Genomic DNA, 27238 nt, shown 5'->3' with positions numbered 1-27238 from the left:
AAGAGTTTAGGTCAATTTCAACACAAACAATTTTTTTGTTATATTTTTTCTAAGGTCAAAGTGTTTTTATTTGTGAGCATATGTCAAGCTGATTACAGTGTTGGTAAATAAATATGTGTAGCACTATACCCTGCCCGATGGCGTACAAAAACCTGAATAATTTCCTTACATACTAACGCGAAAAAAAAAATGCAATCTACCACAGTTTTACGAATTTTTATATGTGGTACTACTGATATTAGTGATATTCACGGTCGGGTGTCACCCCTCGACCTTCGTCAGTCATCGCCTCCCGGCTGATAGTATGTCAGATGATAGTTTAGATGCTGTTTTAAACTAAAAAAAACGTCAGCCGGTTCTATCGCGGTAAAATGACTGTCAGCTGTAAAATGAACATGAAATTAAATTCCTTGACCGTACATTTTGTCGTTGGCCGAATAACTGAGAGTCCATCAAAATTAACTTTACACCGATTTGAATAGATCAAAGGGTGGCAGTTTCATTATTAACGTCATATCTGTAGACATCTGACATTAATGATGGCATGGGCACACTTTGTCATTGCAAATGCCATGCAGAGTTAGCTTGGTCCGACTCGAGTAACGTATTTGTTATTAATCCACATTCTTTTTAGATGTAGGTATATGGAATGGAAGAGACTATAGGAATAAGTACCAGTACTTTTCGAGTAAGCCTTATGAATGCGCTACCCGAAAACTTCAGATAAAGAGTGTCGATTGCAACACCTGCCGGTATTCGTCGGCGCATTAGTTAAGGAAGCTCTGAAAATAACTCGCGGCCAGTATAAACCGGTTGCAAACGAATCGCTCGTCAGAGGCCAACAGGCCAACGGGATGACAGAAGGCCCACTATCGGCGGATGGGAAATGCTTATGATATGATTTTAGAAAACTTAATCAATTAAATGAGTATGAACGAGTATGTGTGTTATAAATGTAAAAACATCGGAGTATAGATTTAATAGATTTGTTTTTGCAACTCACGCATTCGGCTACATTTTTAACCGAATTTGAAACAGGAGGTTATTATACGAAATGGGGTTAAAGTGTTTTAATTTTTTTTAATGTCCAATAACTATAAACAAAATAATAAAATAATATATATTAGTCGTTATGTAGCTTTATCGTGTTCCGTTGCGAAAGGGTGTTTTTATACCATTTGGCTCGAAGCAATGGTAGCGGGTTTGAATGTAATATTTTATGAACATTTGGAAGAACTATAATTATCAATTATCGCTAACAGTAAGGCTCCACCTACCTACTTGATTAAATTGACTACAGGTTTGATATGTCACACATACTCGTATATTAGCAATGGGATGGGTACTTAGTCCTAATATTGACGTTAACTTCTGTACATACAGTCCAAAAAATATATAGGTAGGTGGTTATGTATTTATATTGTATAACACAACCACCTACCTATATTTTTTTTTGGACCTGCACATCAATATGTAAGACAAGAAATAATCATTGACTAATTAAAAATATATATCATACCTAGATAACCTAGGTAAGGGAAGAAAAATACACATAATCAGTTGAATTACCACTATGAGCAGCCACTAAAATAAATAGTCAGCGTCAACTACAGCATGTCAGACTATGAGTCAATTGTATACTTAATTAATAATTCTAATATAATTATCTGATAGACTAACAAAAATAAATATTAAAAAAAATTGTTGCAGATATTTTTGAACACGAACTGTCGAGAACTCGTATCCCTATTCGGAAAAGTATTCGCCTTTTGGGGCGTTGTTTTATACGCTACTATTGATGCTGACGTTGCCTCTAAATTTAAAGTATGCAGTAGCAAGAAGGGGCGCCACTGCCATCGGCTGAGATTGAAACCAAGGTGACACACAGGATATAGGTCATCAACAGGAAGATGTCCATTTCCTACTGACGCGAAGGTTAAAAAGTTTGCTATTGTACTCGCTGTATTTGCTGCTATGCTATTTTTACTTAAACACATTACTTAGTCAGGTCATAAATTCTGTCGCAAAAGGTTTGACTGATTAATGTGTATTATGTTTACAACTATACCGGGTGTTTCCTGTAACAAGAGCAATAAATTAAACTGGCTGACCAATATTTGTTCAGCAGCTTTTTAATATAACTTATGTTTTGATTTTTATTACACTTTAAAGTTTATTCTAAGACGCAATGTATTGCAAAATTTGTTGACAAGCAACGTCAAACACACTGATGACAGCGTATATTGAAAACAATATTTAATTTGCATGACAAAGAGATATTTCTCAACACCTTGATGGAGCAATAACACGAAAAATTGATTGTTAGATATTTCTAAACATTTTTTAATTTTTAAGGTTGATAATCATAACTTATATCATTTGATCAATAAATATAATTATTTGTTCGTGTTACAGGAAACATATACATAATAGGTATATGAATAGATTTTATATCGATATTTAGGAAAGAAGTTATTGCTTGGAATTGAATGTACCGCTGACAGAGATGGCGCTGATTTTGCACTAGAGAAACCACGCATTTGGAGCTAAAATGAGCCTTATGTTCAGTGTTTACTTAGTGATCGCTGTAGTCCGTGGACGCTTTTAGAAAAGAAGTGGTGTCATTCGATAGCTTACCAACTTAATTACCCTCCCGTTTGAAACTACCTACACTCATCCGGCCCGTTATCAATGTCAGTTAAAATATATAACAAACTACCAGAACGTAAAAAAAAAACAAGTTAAAGAAACCAGTTTACAAAAAAAAATGCTTTTGAATAAAAGTTATTATTCTCTTGATGAATATTCGAAGATAATTTTTAAGATAAATACCTACTTTAAATGCATTAGGTATAAGTTAAGATAAAGTTACATATATTGTTTGCTATGCCCTTGCAGGGCGCATGTTTGATTCATATAACTGTTACTTAACAACATGACTGTATGCAAATAAAGAACTTTGAACTTTAATTACTAGGGTGGGCAAAATAGAAGTATACCTACATTTTGTTTTTAAAATTTAATTATACATATTAAGTTCAAAGAATATTAAGTATTGTTTTAAAAATATACTATTCAGGGTTGTCAAATGTATGTGGAACATAATTTAATTAGTACCTTTAATGTTTAAACTGTTAAATTCAAATAACTCAGAAAATCATGTTTTAAAAAAGGCTAGGCGCCAATTCTTCCTAAGAAAAATCGTTTTTAAGACATGATTTCCTGAGTTATTTGAATTTAACAATGTAAACATTAAAGGTACTAATTCCTGGCGTAATAAAAATAATTGTACCTTAGCGTTTTTTCTTAAAAATTAGATCGATAAGTTGATAAAATTATAACGCCTGCAAAATTGTAATAGCAAGCAAAATATAAAATGAGTAAAACTTGGAAACCAAAAATAAAATATTATAATTGAATATGAAGGTACAAAAAAGGTACAAAAATTTGGCTTTTATAGAATTTATCAATAACCACGGGAACATAGCGTAATAAAGTACACCCGCCATTCTGACTGTCAGGATGGCGGGTGCACTGTTTTTTGATGATAACTTTATGTACCGTGAGGTACACATTTTTTTAACGGAGGTACTAAATAGTACAAATTAGGTACAAAAATATGGTATGCTTTTCATTTATTTTTATTTAGGTACACCCGCCATTCTGACTCACAATAACTGTCCTTACACTCCTTACCATGTTTAACGTAAATTATTGCGGCTGTGTCCCTAAACCAGCCTAAAAGCATTTTTGTTCATAAGACCGACTTGCGCTTTACAGTAGATTTCTAATTGGTTTGCCTGATATATTTAGTAGGTAAAGAACCATTTCGTGTATTTTTTTTTGTGTTTCGGAGGTCAAGGGGAGGGAATGGTCATTTTCTACCTATTTTCTTGAATAACTTGTAAATTATTCACTTTAAAACTCTAAAAAAATATAAATTTCAGATCCTCACGAGTCCTTTCATTCCAGCGATTGATAATAAACATAGATGACGAACTAGCTCTGCAAAATGACCCCACACATATTGTGCCGAAGCGGGCGGGGCGTCAACTTTGTGCCGATGAGCTATTTAGTTCGCAAATGGCGACCCATTGTCACAGTCGTAGTAAGAAGTATTAAAATTATATCTTTAATAAAAGACATATGCCTTATTGTGCGGATAAATGATGTGCTAGTCGTTCCAACAAACACTGGAAAAAATATGGGATTACCATTCACGTATAGTTTAGCTAGGATAATATTATTTTCATTTCTCTTGATCAAAACAGATTTTCTATGGGGATGATGTTATGCATTTTAAGCAATCGTTGATATTAAGAAACTTTCATTTTAAATTTGTGCAGGTTGTAGTTTTGATAATTTAGATTAGTAGTAAATACGAATCGTCGTTGTAGGTGGCGCTTTTTATGGGTACATTTTTAGTAAGTCCTGGTATCTCGCTGCTATTTATAACTTTTCGTTAAATTCGCGAACGGCTGGACCGATTTGGCTAATTTTGATATTAGAATATTTCTAGGTCCAGGGACGGTTTGAACGGTGAAAAAATATGGAAAGAATGCGAGGAAAATAGTAAAAACAATAATGATATTTTCCCATACAAACTGTTCCTACGACGTTTTCAATACGATTTCTGCATGTTTGCTCTGATCAAGATTAAAATTCAAATCCAAGATGGCGGGCGTTTTTTTTCTCATGTTTGATCTAAAATTCGTTATAAAGGTCCTCTCGGATCCTCAGATATCGGTTTTCATCTTGATCAAAGCAAAATTTAAAAATCCCAAATGCCAGCTGTTTTTTTCCGATTTTGACCTATCAAATTTACATTAATTTCTATCAGACATATTTCTGTGCCACTTATAAACTAAATATCACAGGTGCCCTATAAGATGAACGATACAATGTATTAATTGGTTCGGAGGCCTAAATGCCTTTAAACACGTGCGACAAACAAACAAATAACAAGCCTGTATATTAATACACTTTAAAATAAAATAATAATTTATCATACAAAAATATTGCATTTAAAACGTTCTATAACGCATGAAACCGTCTACTTCGAGTTGGTTTCCATTGTCATGTATTTTCAAGTGTCAACGCTACAGCCAATCACAGCGCCTTATTTTATAATGCACCAATCGTAGTTTGGGTGGTTTAAATTGACTAATCATGGTCAAACGAAGTTACGTCGAAGAAAACAAGACCCGAGTTGCAATTGGTCCGTTATGAGTACTGCGTGTTTTAATAGTGGGGCCACTTTTACGCTGATATTTTGTTTGATGTTAGTCTTCCATGTTTTTTTCGTTCGCTGTTTCATTCGATATGTAGCACGATTTATTTTACAAAAGTTTTTTTTTTTTTTTTTCATTTTCTCATTTACCATGCAAAAGTACCCCATGTTTAAAATCCATGTTTTCGTTACATGTCCGTCTTTGGGTCACAGACTTATATATGTGTACTAAATTTCAACTTAATTGGTCTAGTAGCTTCGGAGCATATAGGCTGTGAACGTGTTGGTTGACATATGCCTTTTGACTAAGCACTCCCACCTATAAGTACATTTTTTTTAGCATTAAAAAGAAAGTAAGCGATCTTAACGTGTCTTTTTATTGAAAATCACTTTGAAAAATTATAAATCATATACGATCTTTTACATTATTTTGCTTTCATAAGTGTTAAAAAAGCCTTTTTTAAATAGCGTTTTCAATAATTTTCAATAAAAAGACACATCAACATTGTTTACATTTTTCTAATGCTAACCTAACCTAGTAGTCATGTAAAGTAAGGTTACAAATAAAAAGTCAGGTTAAAATTCATCGTTTTTATTCTTTACTTCGTTATAATTTAAACAAGTTAAAAATGATAGCATTGAAAATTACAAATTTTTAAGTCTGCACGGTCTGATTATATACCTATTACTGAGAGAGATGTAATAAGCAACTTGTAACCATTTGATTATAAGGTGCTAATAATTAAATGTATTGATACAATGACGCGAAACACTACAGGGTATTTTTCTTATTAGGTATTGCCGCTTTACTCGACTGTACCTAAATTATCACAATGAATTTAATTGGATATTCACTCCTAACACAGTAGTAGTACCTACTATAGTAAATATATATTTACAAATGCCGTCAGTCTGTTTTTATTTTTAGATTATAGTAGATGCCTTCTCTCTAATATAATATACAGTAACTAGGTAATAATAGTAAGATATCGCTTTCTCTCTCTCTATACCGTGTGCAAAAGGCCTCAAAAATGTTAAAGCCAAGGTGCTGAGAACTAGCACTTTAGACTGTTATGAAATATGTAGTTTCAGTTTAGTTACCAAAGTTTAGGGCGTGTTGTGACTGTTAGTCCAACTACTTGGTTATTTTTGAATATTAGGTATTTTTGCATCTTTCGTTAAGTACCTAATATTAGGTCCTTAACAGTAAACTCATTTGGCACCTATACCGATAGTAACGTAGTACATCCTATACAATGGCGTTTCACTAATAAATATTGTAAATTAGCAAATTCCTTTGTGACAATTAATCCTTCAGCAAAGACTAAATCTTCTCAGAATTTAATACCATGTTTCCACGCAATCTACCAAGTAGCTCGTTAGCGTTCCACCTTGACTTCGTAAATACGTACAAAATTTACATAAATATCTATCGGTTGGTAATCTAGCTGTACAACCTTATGTTTATAAAAAAATTGCGAGATTTTCATCCAAATTGAATTAGGTATAAATTAAAATAACAAAAACAATCTGGGCATTAGAAAATACACCTGTAAACAAATAAGTAAAATTACAGTTTTACAATTATACGTGGAATTAACATAATAATATTATTGAAATAACATTCAATATTATTGTTAGTAGGACAGAACATTTTTATGCAAACAACAAATGCAAGTTACAAGCCCCGCAATATTACAAGATATACAGTCAAGGTCATAAATATATACACGCTACCCTAGGTACATTATCTACGTTCCCTTACGCACTTGACGATGAAATCATATTTACATTCTTTTCCATTGTCCGAATCAATATTTTTGACCTTGAATATAATATACAATTATACATACAGCGTTGCTGACTTATTTTAGTGCTTCGATAAGAGACTAAAGACAACTAAAGACAATACCCTGTTATTGAAATAATATACCGAGAATAGCAGTCGTAACATATAATGAAGTTAATTAATCTAAATGTTTAGAATAGTAAAACGCTCATAACATTCAATCGATTCGAACAAACGAAATATGTACAAGATATTAATTTAAGAATACTGTTATACACTTGTTACACTTTTTAAAGCTGTATGACAGAAGGTCACGTCTAGATGTAAACAAAAGTTGTAAGAAACATCAACTATTCAGAGGAGTTTAAATGTCAATGTATAAAATGTAATTCATTAAAATGTTCGCTACGATAGTAGTTTAAATGTAAATTTATTTTACTTTTTTATTATGAAACGTACTACATTACAATCTATAAATTGTATACACAGATGTCAATTACCGGTCCAACCAAACCACCGACCGACCGATCATCGTTGATTTTTTCAATGTGATTGACATCTGTAAATACAATTTATAGGACAGTAGTTCCCACACGAGCGTTCGAGGCCCACAGATTCACAATGTACTTCAAAGTACTTTCCAAGAACCTCAGAGCTGGTTTGCAAGAGAGTCGTATCGTATACATATATGTATGTCAGCAAACAATAAATTCTTACGCAAAGTAATACTTGTCGAGAAAAGTTTGAGAACCACTGGAAAATGGTCATGATAGAATTCTTTTTAATTTAGGTGATAAATAATGTCTGTAAACTACAACTATTGCATATAATCGGTTCCTACTCTCAATGATAACGTTTTGTGAACTATATTTGTTTAAAAGAATGGCAATTTATATGAATCACATTTAAATGGGGTTGGCAACTGTCAAAGGTTTGCATAGATGGCGCCATCATAGCTTGCCCCTGTCTCTAGTTTTGTTCTATGAGATTTGGCTTAAAGTACTGGAATCCAGGTCACAAAATTCCAAAAAAAAAACAAGAATTTGACACAATTCTAGGGATTGACAGGGCAAGCTATGATGGCGCCATCTGTTTAATACTTCGACCGGCCAACCCCATTAACTATACCTACGTCATTCGTGTTAAAGAAAATCTTACAACAATTCGCGGTAAGCATACGGTTGCATTGTTGCCGATTTACTTTTAAAATGTGACGTATTTGGGAATGTGATGCAAAATTATTAAATGCAAATTGTTCAATGTCATCATGGATGACGTGAATTGACGCAATTTTACCTGGTACTCGGCCAACACTATGTACATATACACAGGATCTACGACTTTAAATACTTCAAGGAATGTTACATTACATTAAGTATTAAAATACATTTGGGAAATAATTGTAATATTTCGTAGTATAAAAAAAAACATTCGTAAGATTTATTTCAAATTACTATTCGAACTATACGAAGGATAATGTTCGTGCCCGATAAGATACGAAGAAGCAACGCACAAATACACAACTTTAACTTGGTTCATTAACTACTCCATTTAACCCTTTTCCAGGCCGCACCAAACTACAAGGTTTTCCCAAAAAATCCAAATATATTCCAATTAATCCAGCTTTTAGATTCATTTGAAGACAAGTAACATTTCCTGAAAGTGTAATCTAATTTGAACCTTAAATCGGAGTGTTAAAGTTGAAATTCTAATAGCGCGTATGTGGTCGATAAATCGTACTATGCCTAGAAAAGGGTTAAGTTCACCTTTACACTTGTAGGTTTTACACAGTGAATTCTATCTAAGTATGTAGGAAGGTGTCACGTAGCTGGGATCCGCTGGGCGGGCTAGAACAGATGCAGATGGTCATCGGAGACGGCGTGCAGCGCGGCGGCGAGCGCGGCTCGGAGCGCGGGCGCGTGACGGGCGGGCGCCTGCAGCGCCAGAACGCGCGCCGCGCTCGGCGCCGGCGCCACGCCCCCGTCCGCGCCCGTGTACCGCGCCACGCGCGCCATGGCCGCGCTGTTTACCTATGTACAGTAATATTGTTCATTACTACCGTACCATTTGGTCAACTAATCAGTTTACCTAAGCTGACTTGAAGGAAATTACTTACGCATGAAATCTATTGTGTAAGAACGCTCTGTCATCCACATTCATTCACAAAAACAGTTTTACAAATTTTGATGCACTCTCGGTACTCTCTTACTTACGATATACGATCAGTTCACGCCAGCATCTATGAAACAACTTGTATTCTAATATATTTAATTAATAGTACATTAATATAGAGGCCGGGAAACGAAGGGTTGTAGGCCAAGTAGATATAGACGGCCGAGCGTAGCGAGGTCGATTAAGGATACGCGGCCGGCAACCCCGTTTCTCGCCGAGATTTGTTTACCTAGAGCTTTTCTCAAACTTGCAATGAAATAATAATAAAATTAGGCTCATGTTCATGCCCTAATAAGTTAGGTTATTCAGTGCGTGGGGTATTATTGAAGGCGAACAAAAATTTGATTATTTTGGCGCTGCAACGCACGCCATTATGCTTTTTTTCTTTGTTTTATTTTTATTTTTTGTGTTTTTTATTATTACTGTGGGGTTGTCAAAAGGGGAACGAAAATGTGATTATTTTTGCGAAATGGCGGAATTCATTGATATCTAATATTGCGGTACAATAACACTAAACGATACAATAATTCAGTGCATAGTTACTCAGATCTAATTTTGGAGTAAAAAAGTTACCCTTAACTTTTGCGGTTAAGTATAAAATTTCTAATCTGGAAAAAAAACGGGATATAGCTAAAACATGTACATTCAGCAATACTATTCGCTCACTTTTCTCTGTTTACACACCGATATCATATAATCTTCGTTCGTACATTGTCCCAGTTCAAAACTCAAAATGTAGCATGTAGCATTGAGAAAAAAACTATTAATTATTTACCTGTGAAATAACATTTAACTGATCTCGGGTGAAAAACGTTGGTCAACAATTACCTGATATTCATCGTCTTCATCCACAGCTCTAGATTCTGCTACCTTCTCCTTTTGTCGTCTCGTCACCACTAACTGTGAAAAGTAAAAAAGTGTGTGTATTAAGTGTTCATAATTTCAAATATATATTTAGTAAAATAGTCGCTTTGTTATTCCTTACCTCAACGGTAGGTCCTTGGTGCGGCCTTAGCGTGCATAATCGAAGATCGACCATTTCAACAATTCGCTCTGTTTCTGGGTCAGTAATCATGAGGTACTGAAACAATAGAAACCATATAAAAAAAACTCGATAGGGTACGACTGTGTGCCGAATTTGTTTTATATATTTCAACGTGATGCAATTCGAAATGTTACAGGTTGAAATATGATGCCCTTCAGAACATGACATACATTTATTAAATTTTATTTACAAAATAAATACGTGGATCGTATGTACGTACGTAGTTCGAACGTTTGATTAAATTGTCCTCTTTGTTTTGGCCACAAAAAGGTAAGTACAAGTAACCTGCCATAAATTAGCTTTGACTTTGATTCAACATCATCTTTATAGACTAAAAGCTATCCCCGGAAAATTATGAGATGAGAGCAACTAAACTTGACAGTTAGTTTGCTATACTATCATTTTTACTGTATCATTAGTGAGTGAGCCCGAGCATGAGTGGGGCTACGCGGCTTGATAGGGCATGGCTAGAGCGGGTACCTTGTGCGTGAGCAGCAGACGCAGCGGCGCGTCGTCTAGCAGTACGTCGAAGCCGGCCAGCGCGTCCACCTCGGCCAGCCGGAACGACCAGCGCACGCAGTCGCGTCGCCAGCCACAGCCGCCGCTCTCCAACCCCGCGCACAAGGAGCGCCGCTATAAACAATCATATATATGTAATAAACTCCTGTACCTACCTGCGTTCAACAAAGGTGACCCATAAGCTTAAACTCGTTTTTTAGGGTTCCGTATCTTCCGATCACTTTGTTGTCCGTCTGTCCGTCTGTCTGTCCGGTTTTTTTAGGGCGTTAATTTCAATTGCGTTCTTGAGCTTACATTAAGTAATTTTCTCAAAGAAACCGGTATTCACATTAACTCCACTTTGGACATAATCAATGATTTTACGAGCGTGTGCACCAGTTTACATATTGATTAGTGTTTAGTACGAGTTTATACATTTGTTACTAAACGCAAGTACTATCTCGGACGAGCTATGTTCGAAATATCATTGTATGACATAGTTTTCAATTGTTTAGTAGATTTAAATATAACGTCCGAGTTACAACAACGCTATTAATTACTTTTTATTAATAAAATAATAATAAATCCGAATGCTGCAGAGAGTCGATCAGGGTCTCCGTCTTCGGCGTGTCTTCGTCGGTCGGAGTGAAATCCCAAGGGGACTCTCGGCTCTGGCTTGCCTTAATTGGCCGTCTAGAGAGGAGTTGTTATATGCTGGGGTGAAATTGTTAAAGGGCATAACGCCGCAAACTCCGGTGTTGAGCCTGGCCGTCTCTACGACGGCGCATCAGGTCAGGTACCCATCTAACGAGTGGCGAGTCACCGCCTGCCTCGATATCTTCTTCAAGCAATGTTATGGTAGGTGTCTGGACTTCTTTGCAATAGCCCAGTCTTATTTGCCACCCAAACTTGAACGATAGGCCAGTACTCTGTCCATATTCTCTACAATTGCTTCCAATGCTAGCAAGCAAACCAGTTCACGGGTATCTATTGATCTACCCGTGAATGGGTTCAAGCAGGCGTTCTACATGACATCAAATCTCTCCAAACGCCTTATAAATGATAGGGCTCGAAAGCCCTGAGAGTTTTAAAACGGAGATACATAATAATAAAAATGTGTATAACAGAGCGAACAAAGTGCTCCCAAATATTTGGGAACTGATTATGGGCAGGTCGTAAAAGTTCGTGTTTCGTTATATTTCGGCACTACAGTGTTGTCGTTTACTTACTCGTATTTGGCAACCGCGCAGAACATTTGTTCATTATCTTCATGGTAAATATAGCTCCAGTAGCCACCCTTAGCCTAATATCGCTCCCTTGTTTGACACTACCAGCCCTTGCTGGTACATCCGTCCGGAATCACCGGATCCTCCTGGTGTCTTCTGGGACCTCGAGCTGTCACAGATTTCGAGTGTGACTACTATTCCGCATTGTGATATATGGCATAGGAAGCTGCCTTATCGGCTAACAGCCATTCAACTTCCACCAGCCACCACGTCACAATTGCCTATTTTAGAATACCACAATGATTGAAGCACTGTAGAACTGTCAGTCGTTTCCATTAAACGGTGTAAAACGCGTCATATACATATATCACACAATATTATGATGTTGAGACAGTATGTGTCATCTTCGCTGTTTTGAATGTTGAGACAATGGGAAAGTTTTATTAAGGAAAATGGTCTCGTAAATTAAATTTTACAATTATTTCTACTCAGTAATGATAACTTGTTATTTCCCGAATGTAACTACAAGATATGTTGTAAATTGCAACGTAAGTTAATAATCGCGATTCTGTAACAATGAATAATTTTAAATAAACACTTAGTTTTCTAGAAAATAATTGACGTGATCAACAGTAATATTTATTATGTTAGGAAATAACAACAATACTCTTAGTAGCGAGGAGTACTTCCTTTAATATTTTTTATTAAAATCTACATAGTATAAATTATTTTATGACCATCGTATAGACACGATAAATGACAAAACAGACAGAATTCAGATCAATACCGCAATACAATTTACTGCCTGTTTTTTGTTTTAGCAAATAAGGCCAAACCAACTGTTAAAACGTCCAATATTTGTGGAGATGAGTCAAATATCATTCCACCTCACTGTTTGCATTTTAACGCATAACAGTTGAAGAATAAATTCGAAGAGGGTCGATACGATATTATTCGAGCAAGGTATTTATGAGTGCGTGTAATGTACTAAATTCAATTTAGGTTCTTCATTGCCATCCTTACTAATATTCTACCACTCTGTTTGTTACCTCTTGACGGTTTGTTATAGATATAGTTTCGAATCCAGGGAAGACTAATAATAGTTTATATGACTGAAATCATCATTCAATCCAGACGAATTCGCGAGCATAGGCAGAAACTGGTAAAAAATATGTTTATAGCCAAATCTCGTAACTTTGCCTGTATGTACTAGCATACTTGTGATGCTTTTTTTAACATAACTTTATTAAATTAAAATACTATCCCAAAGTCACAGTAGACGAATTTACTTCATTTAGCCAAAGTTCGCCTATTATATCCAACACAAAGCGCACGCCACTGAAATAACTCAATCTTCAGTCGATACCGAGAATTAATATTCCTAAACCTGGAACCTAAAGCTTGTTTTCCTTTTTTTGCACAAATAAGGACATAAATACTGTGTACCTTCACAGTCTCGTGATAGATAACTGGCAACGATTATTTGAATTCAGAACTATCGCCGTGCTGAAGGAATAATAAATAAATCAATCGAATGATATATAAATATTTCTATCAGATATCTACCTGGTGCGTTTACATTCCCCACCCAAGTTAAACCGTATCTCTTGTACATGGTGGAGAATGCTACAATTAGCGTAAAGTTTCCCCCAGTTTTTCGCGTTTTAGACAAAGTGTGAGGAAAGCGCTGAAAGAGCCCCGACCTCATATCGCACGCCAAGTGAGAAAGCGAAATATAAGAAGAACGAAAGAAATATACGCAACGTCGAGTATATATTTCACGTGATACATTTCTTATTATATGACTATCATTATCACCCACACTATAAATTAATATAGCTGTGCAAAATAAACGTAAAATGGAATTGCAAAAATTCAACGGAACAACCGACGTTGAAGATTTTATAATTCAATATAAAATTATGCAAAAAATATAACACTTGTCAATTGACGAACCTTTTACCCAATATATTTTTGACAAATATTTTGACTGAGAAATTTATAGATAAAACACGGAACACAATTTAAACAATATCCTAAACAATATTAAGATGATCCCGGATCTCCGCATAAAGGCTATTGAAATATAGAATAAAAAAAGGAGTCGGGTGAAAATTGGCTGAGGGAAAAAAAAATGTTTAATGGGGCGAATGAAATGGAGTGATGGTTGAAAAAAGTGTATGAAGGAAACCTAGCTTACACGCCGAAAAATGTAATTGCTCGACTATTGAAGCAGTTTTGGAATTTAGAAAATAAATAATTTAAGGAAAATGCGGGTTGCAGACATCTACAGGAATTTAACAAAAGTAAAAAAAGGAGCGTAAGAACACAAATGGTTAACAATTTGGAGGAGGCAAATCAGAATTAAAAAAAAATTAGAATGTACACTTAGGAGCAACTCTTTCTTACTTATTGTTAGGGTGACAATACCTGCGGCACGGGGTCCCAGCCGGTCTGGCGCAGCAGGCCGTGGCCAGCGAAGGCGACCAGGTCGGCAGTGGCGGACAGCGGCTTGGTGAGCGCGCCCAGCAGCCCGCGCCGTAGCGCCGCCGCACCACCTTCCACCTCGCCCACCGCCACGCTCACCAGCGGGTGGTGCGCCAGCCCGCCCACTGCGCCTGTACAAACGTAACTTGCGTCCGTTAATATTTTTTCATAGCTTAAATCAGGGTACATACGCCTAAGTTTAAACATGAAATCAGAGATTTATCAGGGATCTGGGAGCGGTATTGTAATTTTACAATTTGACATGCGACATGCGTGAGGCCACTAATGACATGATTCCTTGTGCATTTCGCGTGCACACATCAGCTAGAGCAGTGGTACCTAATCTTTTCAGTACTGTCACCCCTTTGACTAACTTGGGAACTTAATTTTACCCCTCCTCCATAATTGTTAATATTCTGTCTTATGGGTCTTTGTTTTCTGTGATTAGCTTATCACCCCCGTAAAATACCAGTTTTACCCCTAGGTTAGGAACCACTGAGCTGGAGCAATTGTCGAAGTCGTATCATAACCAGATCAAAATCTTAACCTACCTATTGTAAAGTATGAATTCATCCCACTCCCAGTTCCGTCAGTATGTCAAACTATTGAAGCGTATATTACCGAGTATGTTGATAGCGAAGTTGGTGATACCGGCGGCGAGCCCCTGGACGAAGGTGTCGGGGTGGCGTCGGCGCGCGGCGGCGGCGCGGCGCGCATGGTCGTCGTCGCCGGCCAGCAGGTCGAGGTTGCGCGCCAGCGAGCCGGCGCAGGCGCTGAGCGAGCGCAGCAGCGCGGCCGCCGCCGCCGCCGCCACGCCACGCACGCCGCCACGCGCGCCACCAACGCGCGCAGCCAACGCGCCCGGCGCACCCAATAGCTCCAGACCGCCTACGACCCAACCTACCGACACAATGTTCTATCACTACTTTTTCTCTGATGAGACAATAGTACATTACGATACAAGTGCGAAAAATAGGAAATTCGAAACGAGTGGCGATAAATTAAAACACGACCGAAGGGAGTGTTTTAAATCGACACGAGTTGCGAATTACCTATTCGCACATGTATCGTACAACGTTTTACAGTACATATGGCCCTTTAAATGTTCGACACAGTAACGTAATATGCTACTTCTCGCACTAGTGCTATAAAGTAGCCCCATATGTACTGTAAAAATAGTTTCAATTCAATCGCAAATATGAACATGATGACAAATGTATACCTGCGCCTAGTATGGCGGCGGAGAGGTAGTGCACGGTGAGCGCGTGCGTCAGCCGCTCGGCGCACGTCACCATGTCCGTCTGCTGGAACGCGCTCAGGCATAACGGACTCTGGTCCAGCGCGATGTACATACGTACCTGCACATAAATATTATCTATTAATTCTAGAAAGAATACACACAGGTTAAATCAATTGTACGAAATCGTCTAAAATCAAAAGCCCATGTGAAATCAGGTGACGTGTTATTTCCTACAGACGCTTAGCCTAGAAGGTAGCGAATGATATGAATGTTTAATTAAGATTGTGAATATCACTATCAGGAGAGGTCCATGTACCCCTTAAAACACGATATACACGGAGTAGCCTGTAAGCATCGTACGGCAGTGTGCAGCGAGCACTACCGTAGCGGGCACTGCAGCGCGTTGTTAATGATTTGTGTAAATTGGTTGAAATATGACGATATTTGCTAATGAAGTCGGACAAATCACGCTGGATCAGAGTTTGAGACATAACAACAAATTGTATGGTGGAATATACTCTTATCTTTTAAGGATAAATTTCTTCTCTTCTCCCAAAGAATCACGTAATGTGTGGTATTTGCAAAGCTAAATATTTACAAGACTACAGTATTCATATTTATCAAATAAATACGTTAGTTACATTAAGCATTATAATGGGCCTTATTACACCATACAATTAAAATTTCAGAAGTAATCTTAAATTAAAGTTTTGTTTCGAGCCATATAACTTGTACGAAATGTTAAAGACGCTAACATCCGTTAGTGCCAATTTTTATCCCCACCATGCACTTCGCACGGTGCCAATCAAACTGCAAACGATCGTTCAGGACTATGGCATGTGTATGAAGCCTTAAGGCCTGAGGTCGCTAAATATCTTACGGCAGTATGCAGCGTGAGCGTAAGATCCACCGGGTGCAGGTGCAGCGAGCGTAACCGTAGCGGGCACTGAATCGACCGCGTCTCGGCCGCGATGATGGCCCCGGGCACGGGCGCGGACGCGGGCCCCGCCGGCCGCGCGGCGCGCGCCAGACGCGCCAGCGCGCCCACGTACCCGTCCTCCACGTACAGCGCCAGCGGCCCTAGTCGTAGCTCCACCTCCGTCAATTCTGAATAAAGCTCGATTATGTATTCATTTTCTAGATTGACTATTTTCACACATATGGTCTTGAAATTAGGTTAAGATATTATATATGCAATACTATTCATAAGTGCTTCTTGCTAGGCCTACATGAATAAAGAATATTTGAACTGGAACTTGAAAGGCTGTAGCAGGGTAAGGGTAGGAAATATGCCCTTTTATGACAATGGGTTCCTTTTTAGGGGTAAAACGCCAAAGGATAAAACGGACCCTATTACTAAGACTCCGCTGTTCGTCAGTCAGTCTGTCTGTCCGTCTGCCACCAGACTGTATCTCATGAACCGTGATAATTAGACACTTGAAATTTTCACAGATGATGTATTTCTGTTGCCACTATAACAAGAAACACTAAAAGTGATTTTTTTAACAATTACTTATATCTATAATTGCCATTGTGCCAAGTTTAGTTCAAACATTCTTGGTGGTTCCTGCAGAAAAAATCCGAATCCATTAAATATGACTCTTTTCTAAAACTATTAAACTTTTCACTTTTTTTTAATTTAATCAAATATACTTTCTAAGAGAATATGGAGTGTCTATCTTTAACACTTATGTAGAAAACGGGTAAGCCATTTTTTTTTTTTACTTTTGATAGACCTACTACTCCCATTGCCATTTCTAAATAGCCTTACTTAACGTTCTGTCACACAAATTAGTTTGATGGATAAAATCAGACAGCAAATGTGTCTCAATTAAATAAATAATAATATTAGATTTTATTACATTTTAATACCGCCATTAAGCTAATCTGACACCGCAGAAGACCTAAACCATGTATCCTCTTTACAAATAATTAAAATCAAAACACATCTTAAAATTACATTATAGTATTTTATGCAATAGTTGTATAAGAAGGGTCAAAAAAGGCGAGTGGCGTGAGTTACAATGTGAGCCGGAGCCGAAGGCGTAGGCGAACATTGTAAAGGAATACGCCACGAGAATTTTTTGACCTACTTATACAACGTTGCATACAATATTTTTCCTACGAGTCAACAAAAATAAATCTTAATTTAGGTAAACAAATTACAGCAAAAGTATATAGCCAAGACGCGCGAGCATACCTTGTTACGCGCCCGACCCGCCCCGGGCCGCGGCCAGCCGGTCGGCGACACCTCCTCGTAACTCATGAGGCCCTGGTACTTGCTACTTGCTAAATTAATTTATTGGACAGTTTTTTCTCAATTTTGGCCACCGTAGCCTACGGAGACTAACAAGCAACGCTAAGCGGTCTTCGTAGTCTATGGGTGTTGCTATATTACGGGTGTCACATGCGTGTTTCTGACTTATGAAGTAATTATTTTTACTATGCAACCAAATGAATATTTTGTAAGTTGGCATCAATGCACTTAGTTTAAAACTGTATTCGTTTTGTTTTTGTTAGGTTGGTAGCCATTAATCGCAGTAACATTATAGCTTATAAAAGCACAAGAGCTTTTATGAGGAATAGACAATATAGACTTTTCTTGAAACCTTTTATGTATGTTCTTATATTCGTGTTAATGAATGCATAAATGACAGATAACAGTAGAGGAGTAGGAAAAATAATTATTTATGGCAGAATTAAATATCTACATTATATTAGAAACTTATTAAGTTATTAATATACTACACCTATGTTAATGACAATGTTATAATCTACGTATGTTATGTGCGTATAAGCATGTAGGCTACTCCAGTACTGCCAGAAAGCGCCATCTAAGAGACAGTTTCAGACACTTTAATAGCTCAGTAATAAAATGTAATAAAGTCCAACCCAGTTATTTATTTACTTTTCATACAGTTGCTTTCTGTTTTTAGCCATCAATAAGGCTTAATTAGAAGTGACAACTAAAGTGGTAGCTCTTTTAAAAGTAAATAACAAAAAATATTTAAAATGTTGACTTGCTTTTTACATATTTGGAGTTGCAGGCGTCCATAGGCTACGGAGACCGCTTACCATCAGACGGGTCATACGCTCGTTTGCCACCGACGTAGTATAAAAAAAATTACAAGTGTTAAAGGTAGAGATTCCATTTTCTCGTAGAACATATATTTGATTTATCTTTAAAAAAAGAATAGAACACAGTTGAATAGTTTTAGAAAAAAGTCATAGTTAATTAATTCGATTTATTATTCTGCGAAACCACCAAAAATGGTCAACCAAACTTGGCACTATAAGTGCATTGCGACATGTAAGTAATAAGTAACTGCAGAAAAGAAAGTCATAATATTACAGGGAATTTTTCCATCCCTTATCCTGCTACGAACTTCAGAGAGAGACGAATGATGATTTATTGAAATCACACACAGGTACATAAAGTATGGAATTGTAAGTTTTAAATTATAGTGAAATGAGTTTAATATACGGCTGTTGTGTGGTCGTCCAATTGTATACCTATATTTTCCACGACTCATTCTTGTAATTTGTAGTTCCTAGGGCCTGGACGGAAAAGCGACGGTCACATGTCACTCTCAGTGGCTCTCCACGCGTAGTTTATCACTGCGACACCATACTACGTTTATAATGACGCTGACCTTTATAAGCCTCATCGATGATAGTCCAGGAGTCAAGGCGTAGACGCAGCAGCAGGCGCGCTTCCTGCTCCCGCATGGCGAATGCGTCTCCGGCCGAGCTGGGCCGCAGCGGCGGTCACGCATCGCCCTCAATGGCACGCCACGAGTGGTTACCACCACGACACCTTTATAATGACGCTGACCTCTATAAACCTCGTCGATGACAGTCCATGAGTCATAGCGCAGGCGAAGCAGCAGGCGCGCTTCGTTCTCTCGCATGGCAAACGCGTCGCCGGCCGCGCTGGGCCACAGCGGGGGCCACGCGTCGCTCGTCAGCGATTCGCCGCGTGTCGACGCCACCACTGCAAAGTCGTAATTCCCGCTCTCGTATTGCAGGTTGTCTACTTGGATGTCAGCGATTGAAATCACTGCTTTAGTCCCCTGTCGAATACAAACATAATTAAGATTATCATAATTGTGTGACTTTTAGAATACTTGTTACGTAAACATAGTTACTTTTGGGTGTAATGTAATATCGGCCATTCGCTGAATAAATATCTGTACCGTACGCCGCCGTAAGCCGTAAGTTTAAAGCATGTCATGTATTGCATGTAAATATATTTTATCTACCCGCATATCATAAATCCTCAATGATGCTTTCAAAATCCGTAAATAAACAAGTCTCTTATATATGAAAATTTTATTATTGCATAATTATAATATCGAAACCGACTCTATAATTGCAATCAGAACATCTCAGAAAAAAAAAACAATTTGCTTTGAGGTTTATTTTAATCTAATATATAGTGTATGTCACTGTGCATAATTAGGCATTACGATTACTTTTATTGTGTAGCAGTTACATAAACTACTTTTTCGTTACTTACCGTACTGTCACATTGCACCGAGAAAGCGGCTCGGTCGATATGCAGAGCGAGCAGCGGACTAACGTCGGGCGTGGCGGCCATTTCGATAGCTATGCCGGCTATCACGCAGCGAACTCGCTCCACCGGCGACCATCCCTTGTCACCCCATTCTACAAATAAGTAGTAAGTTATCAATTTAAATTTCATTTATTTACATCAAGTAACATGACTCATACAATTTGGTAGTATAAAATACAATTTTAATTCTTATATCTAATGTTAGTACATATATAATTAATAAATTAAACATAATATGGGCTGCAAGACACATGCATCTCACAGCAGCGCCTCAAGTATGGAGAGTCGAATCTGTCCGCAATTGAGCGCAGGATGAGGTTGGGGCTGGCCCGCACCCGGCGCACCAGGGATGAGCATCGCTTGCGTATGGTCGCATGAAAGCAATCCATACGCGCCTCCGCAAACATCCAAGATGCGCTACAGAAGCGGGGCAGCCCCACCAACACCCGAAACGCGTTATAGGGTCCATAGGCTCTCTGCGTATAATACCTCCATAAGCTGCATGAGTATAAAGATGTACACAAGGCTCTAAACAATGTGACTTTTACTTCTTTTGTATATCTAGCGAACTTACGGGCGATCATGTTAGCCCTCACAGATAGCCCTCCCGCTCCATATCCATATTATCCTTCATATCAGATGTCACAATATGGCCTAAATATTTAAAACTATTCACCCTCTCCAGTAAAGTTATGCTTTATAGCACCTAAACTAACCAAATCCGGAGTTGAGAGGAATGTAATCACACATATCCAATAAAGTTATTCAAAATGCAATATCAATATAAGTATGATACTAACCGACTGAAGGTATTGTTTTTTATTAATTTCAACATTATTGCACAATGCATGAAAGTACAAATGGCGGACTTATTGCCAGAAGGCATTCTCTACCAGTCAACTATGGGCTAAACCGAAATATTGAGTATGTGCAAGGTCTAACAGATTAAAATTAAAAAGATTTTAATACGAAACCATATAATACGATATATAAATAAATAATATATACAGAACAAATTAAATATACATATACACATAAACAATACATGTAGAATAACGAAATATACATACATATGTAAATTCATTGTGAAACATCATGAGGCCGATGATTGAACCTTGTCAAAAGATAATGCGCAACATGCGCTTGAAAGTGAATTTGTTCTGAGCCTGCCTAGTGAAAAGAGGAAAATCATTCCACAGCCGGATTGCCTGGATTGTGAAGGAATAAGATATAAAACCAAAAACAGTGCCGGGGCGCAGGGAAACAAATTGGAATTCGAAACGAAGGAGGAGCTAAAGAATCAAATAAAATAGAAAACAAGGTATAGAGAATCCGCATTGATTGGCGTTCACGAATACAGAAAAGTTTAATTATTATTACAACCAAGGTACGCAAGAACATTTAATCTTACTATATGCCTGGTGTTCATTTAATACCTGACTCGGAGAAGTCTCGCAGAGCGTCGGCGGATTCTTGGTAAGATCTTACGTTAGCAAGTGTCAACATACTGTTGTCACTGAGGTAAGTAGATACCGTTTTCAGCATGTCTCCTGAAAAAAAAATTACATTGTAATTACTTGCGTTACTACTATCATTAATTGATAATATAAAGTTTTGATCTTTCAGCGTTCTTATCTGTGGCGGTACAGAAGTGTAATAAACAATATCACCGTGTAATTAATTACATATTTAATTTTTATCTTCTAATACGATCTGAAATACATGAATAAAGATTCTCATTTTTGTGTAAAAAGTGTAAAAATACAAACCTGAATCCTCGTTTTCAACATATAGCAAATTTGTTGTTTCATCTATTTTCTCTAATTTACTAGTTGACTCGTCATATTTCTGCAACTTCAGAAACTCTTTTGTTTGAAAGCCAGATTCTGCATTTTCATTTTCACTAGGTGAGTTCGTGTGCTCTCCAGGGGCGTTGTCAGGCGCGGTCGAGATGGCCGTGGTTACAACAGTGACTCTAGCAAGTTTAGCTTGGGTGGGAGCTGTAAAGAACGGGTCTATATTGGAACGCATACATTTTTCTTGCCTATTTTCACTTCGCATAATAGCTATTGGCATAACGTATGCACATAAACTTGTCTTGCCTAAGAGATTTTCGTCCTACATGTTAAATATCATAAGATACTTATGACAAGTCCTTCTATACGCATAACCCGTATAGTCTAAATTCGTTAATATAAAAATATCTAAATTATTTTTGCGCATACACTTGTCTTATCTAATAAATTTCCATCCTACTGGTTAAATGTCATAAGATTTTTATGTTGAATCTTTCTAAACGCATAATGCCTACAACCAAACCTCGAATATCAATTTAAAAATACTACTAAATGCGTAATGTCCAATATTAATTTCTTGACAAGAAAATAGACTTGACATTATATCAAGCCTAACCTAACCTAACCCGCTTTTGTGACAACAGTTCATCTTTATGGGGATCACAGTTCTAACCTAGCTTAACCTGCGTTTCTGACAATAGTTCGTCTTTATGGGGCGAGAGTCACAGTTCAAACCTACCTAAACTGCTTTTCTGGCAACAGTTCGTCTTTTTGTGGACCGCAGCGCAGTTCTAACCTAACCTTACCTGCATTTCTCGCAACAGTTGTTTGTGGGGGTCGCAGTTCTAACATAACCTGCTTTTATGGCAACCGTTCGTCTTTGTGGGAGTCGCAGTCGCAGTTCTAAACTAACCTAAACTGCTTTTCTTGCAACAGGTCCTCTTTGTGAGGGTCGCAGCGGAGGGCAGCAGAAAAATTAATAACTAAAACGTCATTATACGGCGTGAATTTATAAACGCCATACGACGTACGTATTTTATACAATATTGAAAAAATATATCATTACTCGTTTCGCTGATTATTTTGCTTAAATATATACTTTTTTGTTACTGATTGTGTGATTTACTTCATTTAATAGGTACCTTATTTTAATGCAAGTAAGTATCCTACTAAACCCCACCCCATGCACCCCACTGAACTACCATTCCAGACCTGGCGGCCTAGCCAAGATGACAATCGTTTGCAAAATACCAAACGGAACGCTAAGATAAGCGTAAAAAATGTATTGATGATAATAGCGTTTTACATCGTTTTCTATAAAATATTGTCATCTTGACTAGAGCCCCTGACCCTAAGAACAAATAAAGCCAGTAGAATAAGTTTCGTCGTTTTATACAGCATAATTTTTTTATCATAAATTATATTATTAATTTTAGCTATAGTAATTTTAATGTTATGAATTTCAACATTAGTAAAAGCATCTGTTCGACGCATTGAATATTATGAAGTTTAAGTTATAAAAATACGACATTAGTCATTGTTGTGCCAAAGAATATTATGCGCATAATATAATAGGAACACAGCTTTTTAGGCGAATTGAAGAATGACATTTATGCGAAATAGCGTTAAGCCAATCGTGTTATGCCATGTGAAAATATGACAATCCATTTTATACGAAAAAGAGGGCACCCGTAAAGAACATCATTATAATTACATTAATTACTGTTATTGATTTGTATACCACATACAACCAAAACAACAATTTAAAATACACACATTTCATAAAATTTCATAATTGATTCCAATCGAAAGACATACCTGAAACTGAAACATGGCTGCCTTACTCAGTTAAGGTTATTTTATATGCCTAATACCCACATTAATAGCAAAATCAGTAGAGTAATGTCTATTCGTTATTTGACGGGTACACGCCAGATCATCTTTCGTAACAATCTGAAGAAGGAATTCCGTCACCATACAAATACAGACACACGAGTAGATTCTTGTTTATACTTACCCGTCAATTGACGAGGGCCTTCAGATCTCTTTTTAATGACCTATAAAAAATATTTACTTTAATATGGCATAACCAATATATTCAATAAAATTGTGGGCACTTAGACACGCACCTCTTCTCCTGTATCTGTATCAGCACAGAAGGATCCTTCCAGCCGACGTCTTATCACGCTCGCTGATATGTCGTTCTGTAATGGGTACAGTGTTAACAATATAAGCCATTTTATATATATTTTTTTTTTTACTATTCCAATAGTGTGCAACATCAAGGAAATAATTTAAGAGCTTGATTATACACACAGTTACTATTTACATATATGCTAGTTTGATCATTAAAAAATACATCTGTGAAAGTATTTGGTATGTCAGGTTATCAAAGGTTAGATTTGACAAATCGCGTCATCGTGGATGACACGAACTATACTCAATATAACCAGTCCCGAACTTCTCCCTGCCGAGTCTTTTTCCCACCAGGCTCACTTCCATGACAACTCTAAGCGCAAGCAGTGGAGAAGTTTGAATAAAGCCGCAGGCTTGACGGTGCCCGCGTTCCGGCTAAGCTACATTCCCTCCATCGACTTGTACAACATGTAGTGCATTGGTTCGGGACCGGGGGGTAATTTATACTCCATAGGGGTAAAATAGCCATGTGAGTAACAGAGTTCGATGTTACAGTTTATTTGAATTTACTTGCTAATTTTAATTGTTTGAAATCATATTAAGTACATTGAAAAATCAATTTCCCTAATAGGTCACAGAATGTGACCAGCTGTTTCGAATTTTTCGGTTCGGTCCGATTTTATGTCAAATTTGGCCATGTCACGAAAATTGGTCAATTAATTTTGGAAGAGAAGTCATTAAAATTTTTACGTGTCCCGAAATTTCCGACGGAAATCTTGGAATCCAGCTCCAACATCATGGTCCCCAAAAATGAGGTTTCGTTTCAGGTGATCGTAAACGTGTGTATGACGCACCTCGTCGACGTCCTTCAACTCGAGCAGCGAGGAGTGCGGATAGGGACGCACGCGCAGCTTGACGGTGCCGCCGTCGGGCAACTGCACTAATTGCTCGCCGCCTGCTGCCGCCACTCCCTCACTCCATTCCGGATCTCGTTGCTCTGTCACATCAACACAAACTATGTATAGCGTGTTTAACTATAAAGTAATTTCAGTGTACAACAATGACATCCGTAAATGCGGCCACTACTATCCGCGGTCAAATTTATGTAGCTGATGCCAACCAGTTTTCGTGGGTTGGTATTCCGCTTTCCGAGAACTTCCTTTTTTATGACAAAAAGCTGACGAATTGTCTAATAGTAAGCGATTACCAATCTGCGGTCTCCGCTCAACTTAAAACTCATTACCAGTTATGAGTTGAGTGGACAGGTCAAAGTTACTCAAATGTGAAATATGTCAAATATACTGGGCTGTCCTGACCCCGGTTATTTAATATTTATGTTAACATACTGATTAGTGAGCTCAGCAACACCATAGTCGGATGCTCTATAGATGGTATTGTTGAGTCCTTCGGTCAGTGCGTTAAGGAAGTTCTACGCAGGCAGGCAGGTGAGAGCTTCGCAGAGTCGCATGGATTAAAATATAATGCCGGAAAAAGTGAAATATTACTTTTTAAAGCGTGTAATAAAACATATCAGATACCGCAGTTTCAACTTTCCAGTGTTGTTTTGAACCATGTGAAGTACTTTAAATATCTTGGGCACTGGGTAACCGAGGACCTTACTGACGATGTAGACATGGAGAGAGAGCGTAGGGCATTGGCTGTCAGGTGTAATATTCTGGCTCGGCGATTTACTAAATGTACTAGGGAGGTTAAAATAACCGTTTTTAAAGCATTCTGCCAGTCATTTTACACCCGTAGCCTATGGCCGAATTATACACCGCGGTCATATAATGTCCTGCGCATACAATATAATAATACATTCAGGACCCTGCTGAGGTTGCCGAGGCATTGCAGCGCATCGGGTATGTTTGCGGACGCACACACCGGCGGGTTCCACACCAACATCCGCAAGAGAGTGGCGTCTCTCATGCGCAGGTTGTCAGGCAGCACCGGCGCGCTCCTGAATGCATTATCATCCAAATTTGACTGTCCTTTTGTGCAGAAATGGAATGACATTCATATGGCTTTATGACATGCTGCTGATGACATTTTATTTTTATGTACTTAAACCTTTGAATATGGATTTTGATATTTTATACATATAATCGAGTGTTCGTACCGTTGATTTTACTGATAGTGAGGAAAGGAATGAGGTCCGTGTTCGGAGCGGCGTTAGGCGGCGGCGGAAACCGAGCGCTGTGCGCCGGCGTCGAGTAGTGCACCACGCCTCCCGCCTCCACCGAGCAGAGCCACCGCGTGCCCGGGCATTCAGCTATCGTCTGAAAACGAAAGCGCCAGTTTATAGGTGTATGAACCTAATTGACTGAGCGAGTGCGAAGCGTCTCCGTTTCAGCTTGGGAATGCTTTCAAACGTTTGGCAACAACACGTCGCATTTCTCAACAGATTCTAGTCACATTTTGCGAGCTTGTTCGATAATAGGCTAGATGACAAGTTTTTATGAATGATATCAGTCGATCAGGTTTGTTTTGAGAATCAAATTTATATATGGGACCCATAGCATTAAAACAATAAATAAGTCAAAAATGACACTCCAGTAGTACCTATTCTACTCACGAAATACCCCTGACGTCACGATCACTGAGAGGCCATGTTGAAGTATGGAAAACAAGAAAATTGCGATATTGACGGTGCAATATTGCGTTTATGTTGGTTTATAGTTGATATATAATATCGTATGGTTGCTGACTTGAGCCCACTAGCCCACTCCGTGCCTATCCATGCATGCAAAAATTGGAGAATGTTGGCCTGAAGATCAGCAAATCTAAAACAGAACACATGTTCTGCAATTATGGCGGTCTCTCCAATTTTACTGCTGAACTCGACTGCTTTACATTTATTTGCCAGTCTGCTCCGACTTCAAGTACCTCGGTTCGCTCGTACAGTGTGATGGCGATATTGACCAAGACGTGTAAAACTGGATTAGCACAGAATGAATGAAATGGCAAAAGGTCACGGGAGCCATTTGCGATGCCCGGGTGCCTCTTCGATTGAAGGGTAAAATTGGTGGATCAGAGTGTCGGG

The 27238-nt window shown here is 37.9% G+C and overlaps 1 protein-coding gene across 2 annotated transcripts in view; it reads right to left on the bottom strand.

Moving 5' to 3' along the window:
• Positions 1 to 5806: 5806 nt before the first annotated feature.
• LOC133517933 (intermembrane lipid transfer protein VPS13B) overlaps positions 5807 to 27238 on the bottom strand; it is a 102099-nt gene continuing 80667 nt past the window's right edge. For both annotated transcript variants that reach the window (XM_061851419.1, XM_061851426.1), the window contains 16 exons: positions 26315 to 26474; positions 25050 to 25192; positions 24189 to 24263; positions 24077 to 24116; positions 22033 to 22263; positions 21700 to 21813; positions 20207 to 20355; positions 19523 to 19760; positions 16568 to 16794; positions 15670 to 15805; positions 15069 to 15347; positions 14391 to 14578; positions 10717 to 10869; positions 10177 to 10272; positions 10020 to 10091; positions 5807 to 9049 (listed from right to left, as the gene is read on the bottom strand). In XM_061851419.1, coding sequence (XP_061707403.1) covers positions 8867 to 9049; positions 10020 to 10091; positions 10177 to 10272; positions 10717 to 10869; positions 14391 to 14578; positions 15069 to 15347; positions 15670 to 15805; positions 16568 to 16794; positions 19523 to 19760; positions 20207 to 20355; positions 21700 to 21813; positions 22033 to 22263; positions 24077 to 24116; positions 24189 to 24263; positions 25050 to 25192; positions 26315 to 26474 — 2484 coding nt within the window. In that variant the 3' untranslated portion in view covers positions 5807 to 8866. The remainder of the gene's footprint in view (positions 9050 to 10019; positions 10092 to 10176; positions 10273 to 10716; positions 10870 to 14390; positions 14579 to 15068; positions 15348 to 15669; positions 15806 to 16567; positions 16795 to 19522; positions 19761 to 20206; positions 20356 to 21699; positions 21814 to 22032; positions 22264 to 24076; positions 24117 to 24188; positions 24264 to 25049; positions 25193 to 26314; positions 26475 to 27238) is intronic.

Source organism: Cydia pomonella, chromosome 1 (genome assembly GCF_033807575.1).
Source record: "Cydia pomonella isolate Wapato2018A chromosome 1, ilCydPomo1, whole genome shotgun sequence".
NCBI classification, from domain to species: Eukaryota; Metazoa; Arthropoda; class Insecta; order Lepidoptera; family Tortricidae; genus Cydia; species Cydia pomonella.
The sequence above is the reverse complement of the archived record's forward strand: the minus strand, read 5'-3'. Positions and strand labels throughout refer to the sequence as shown.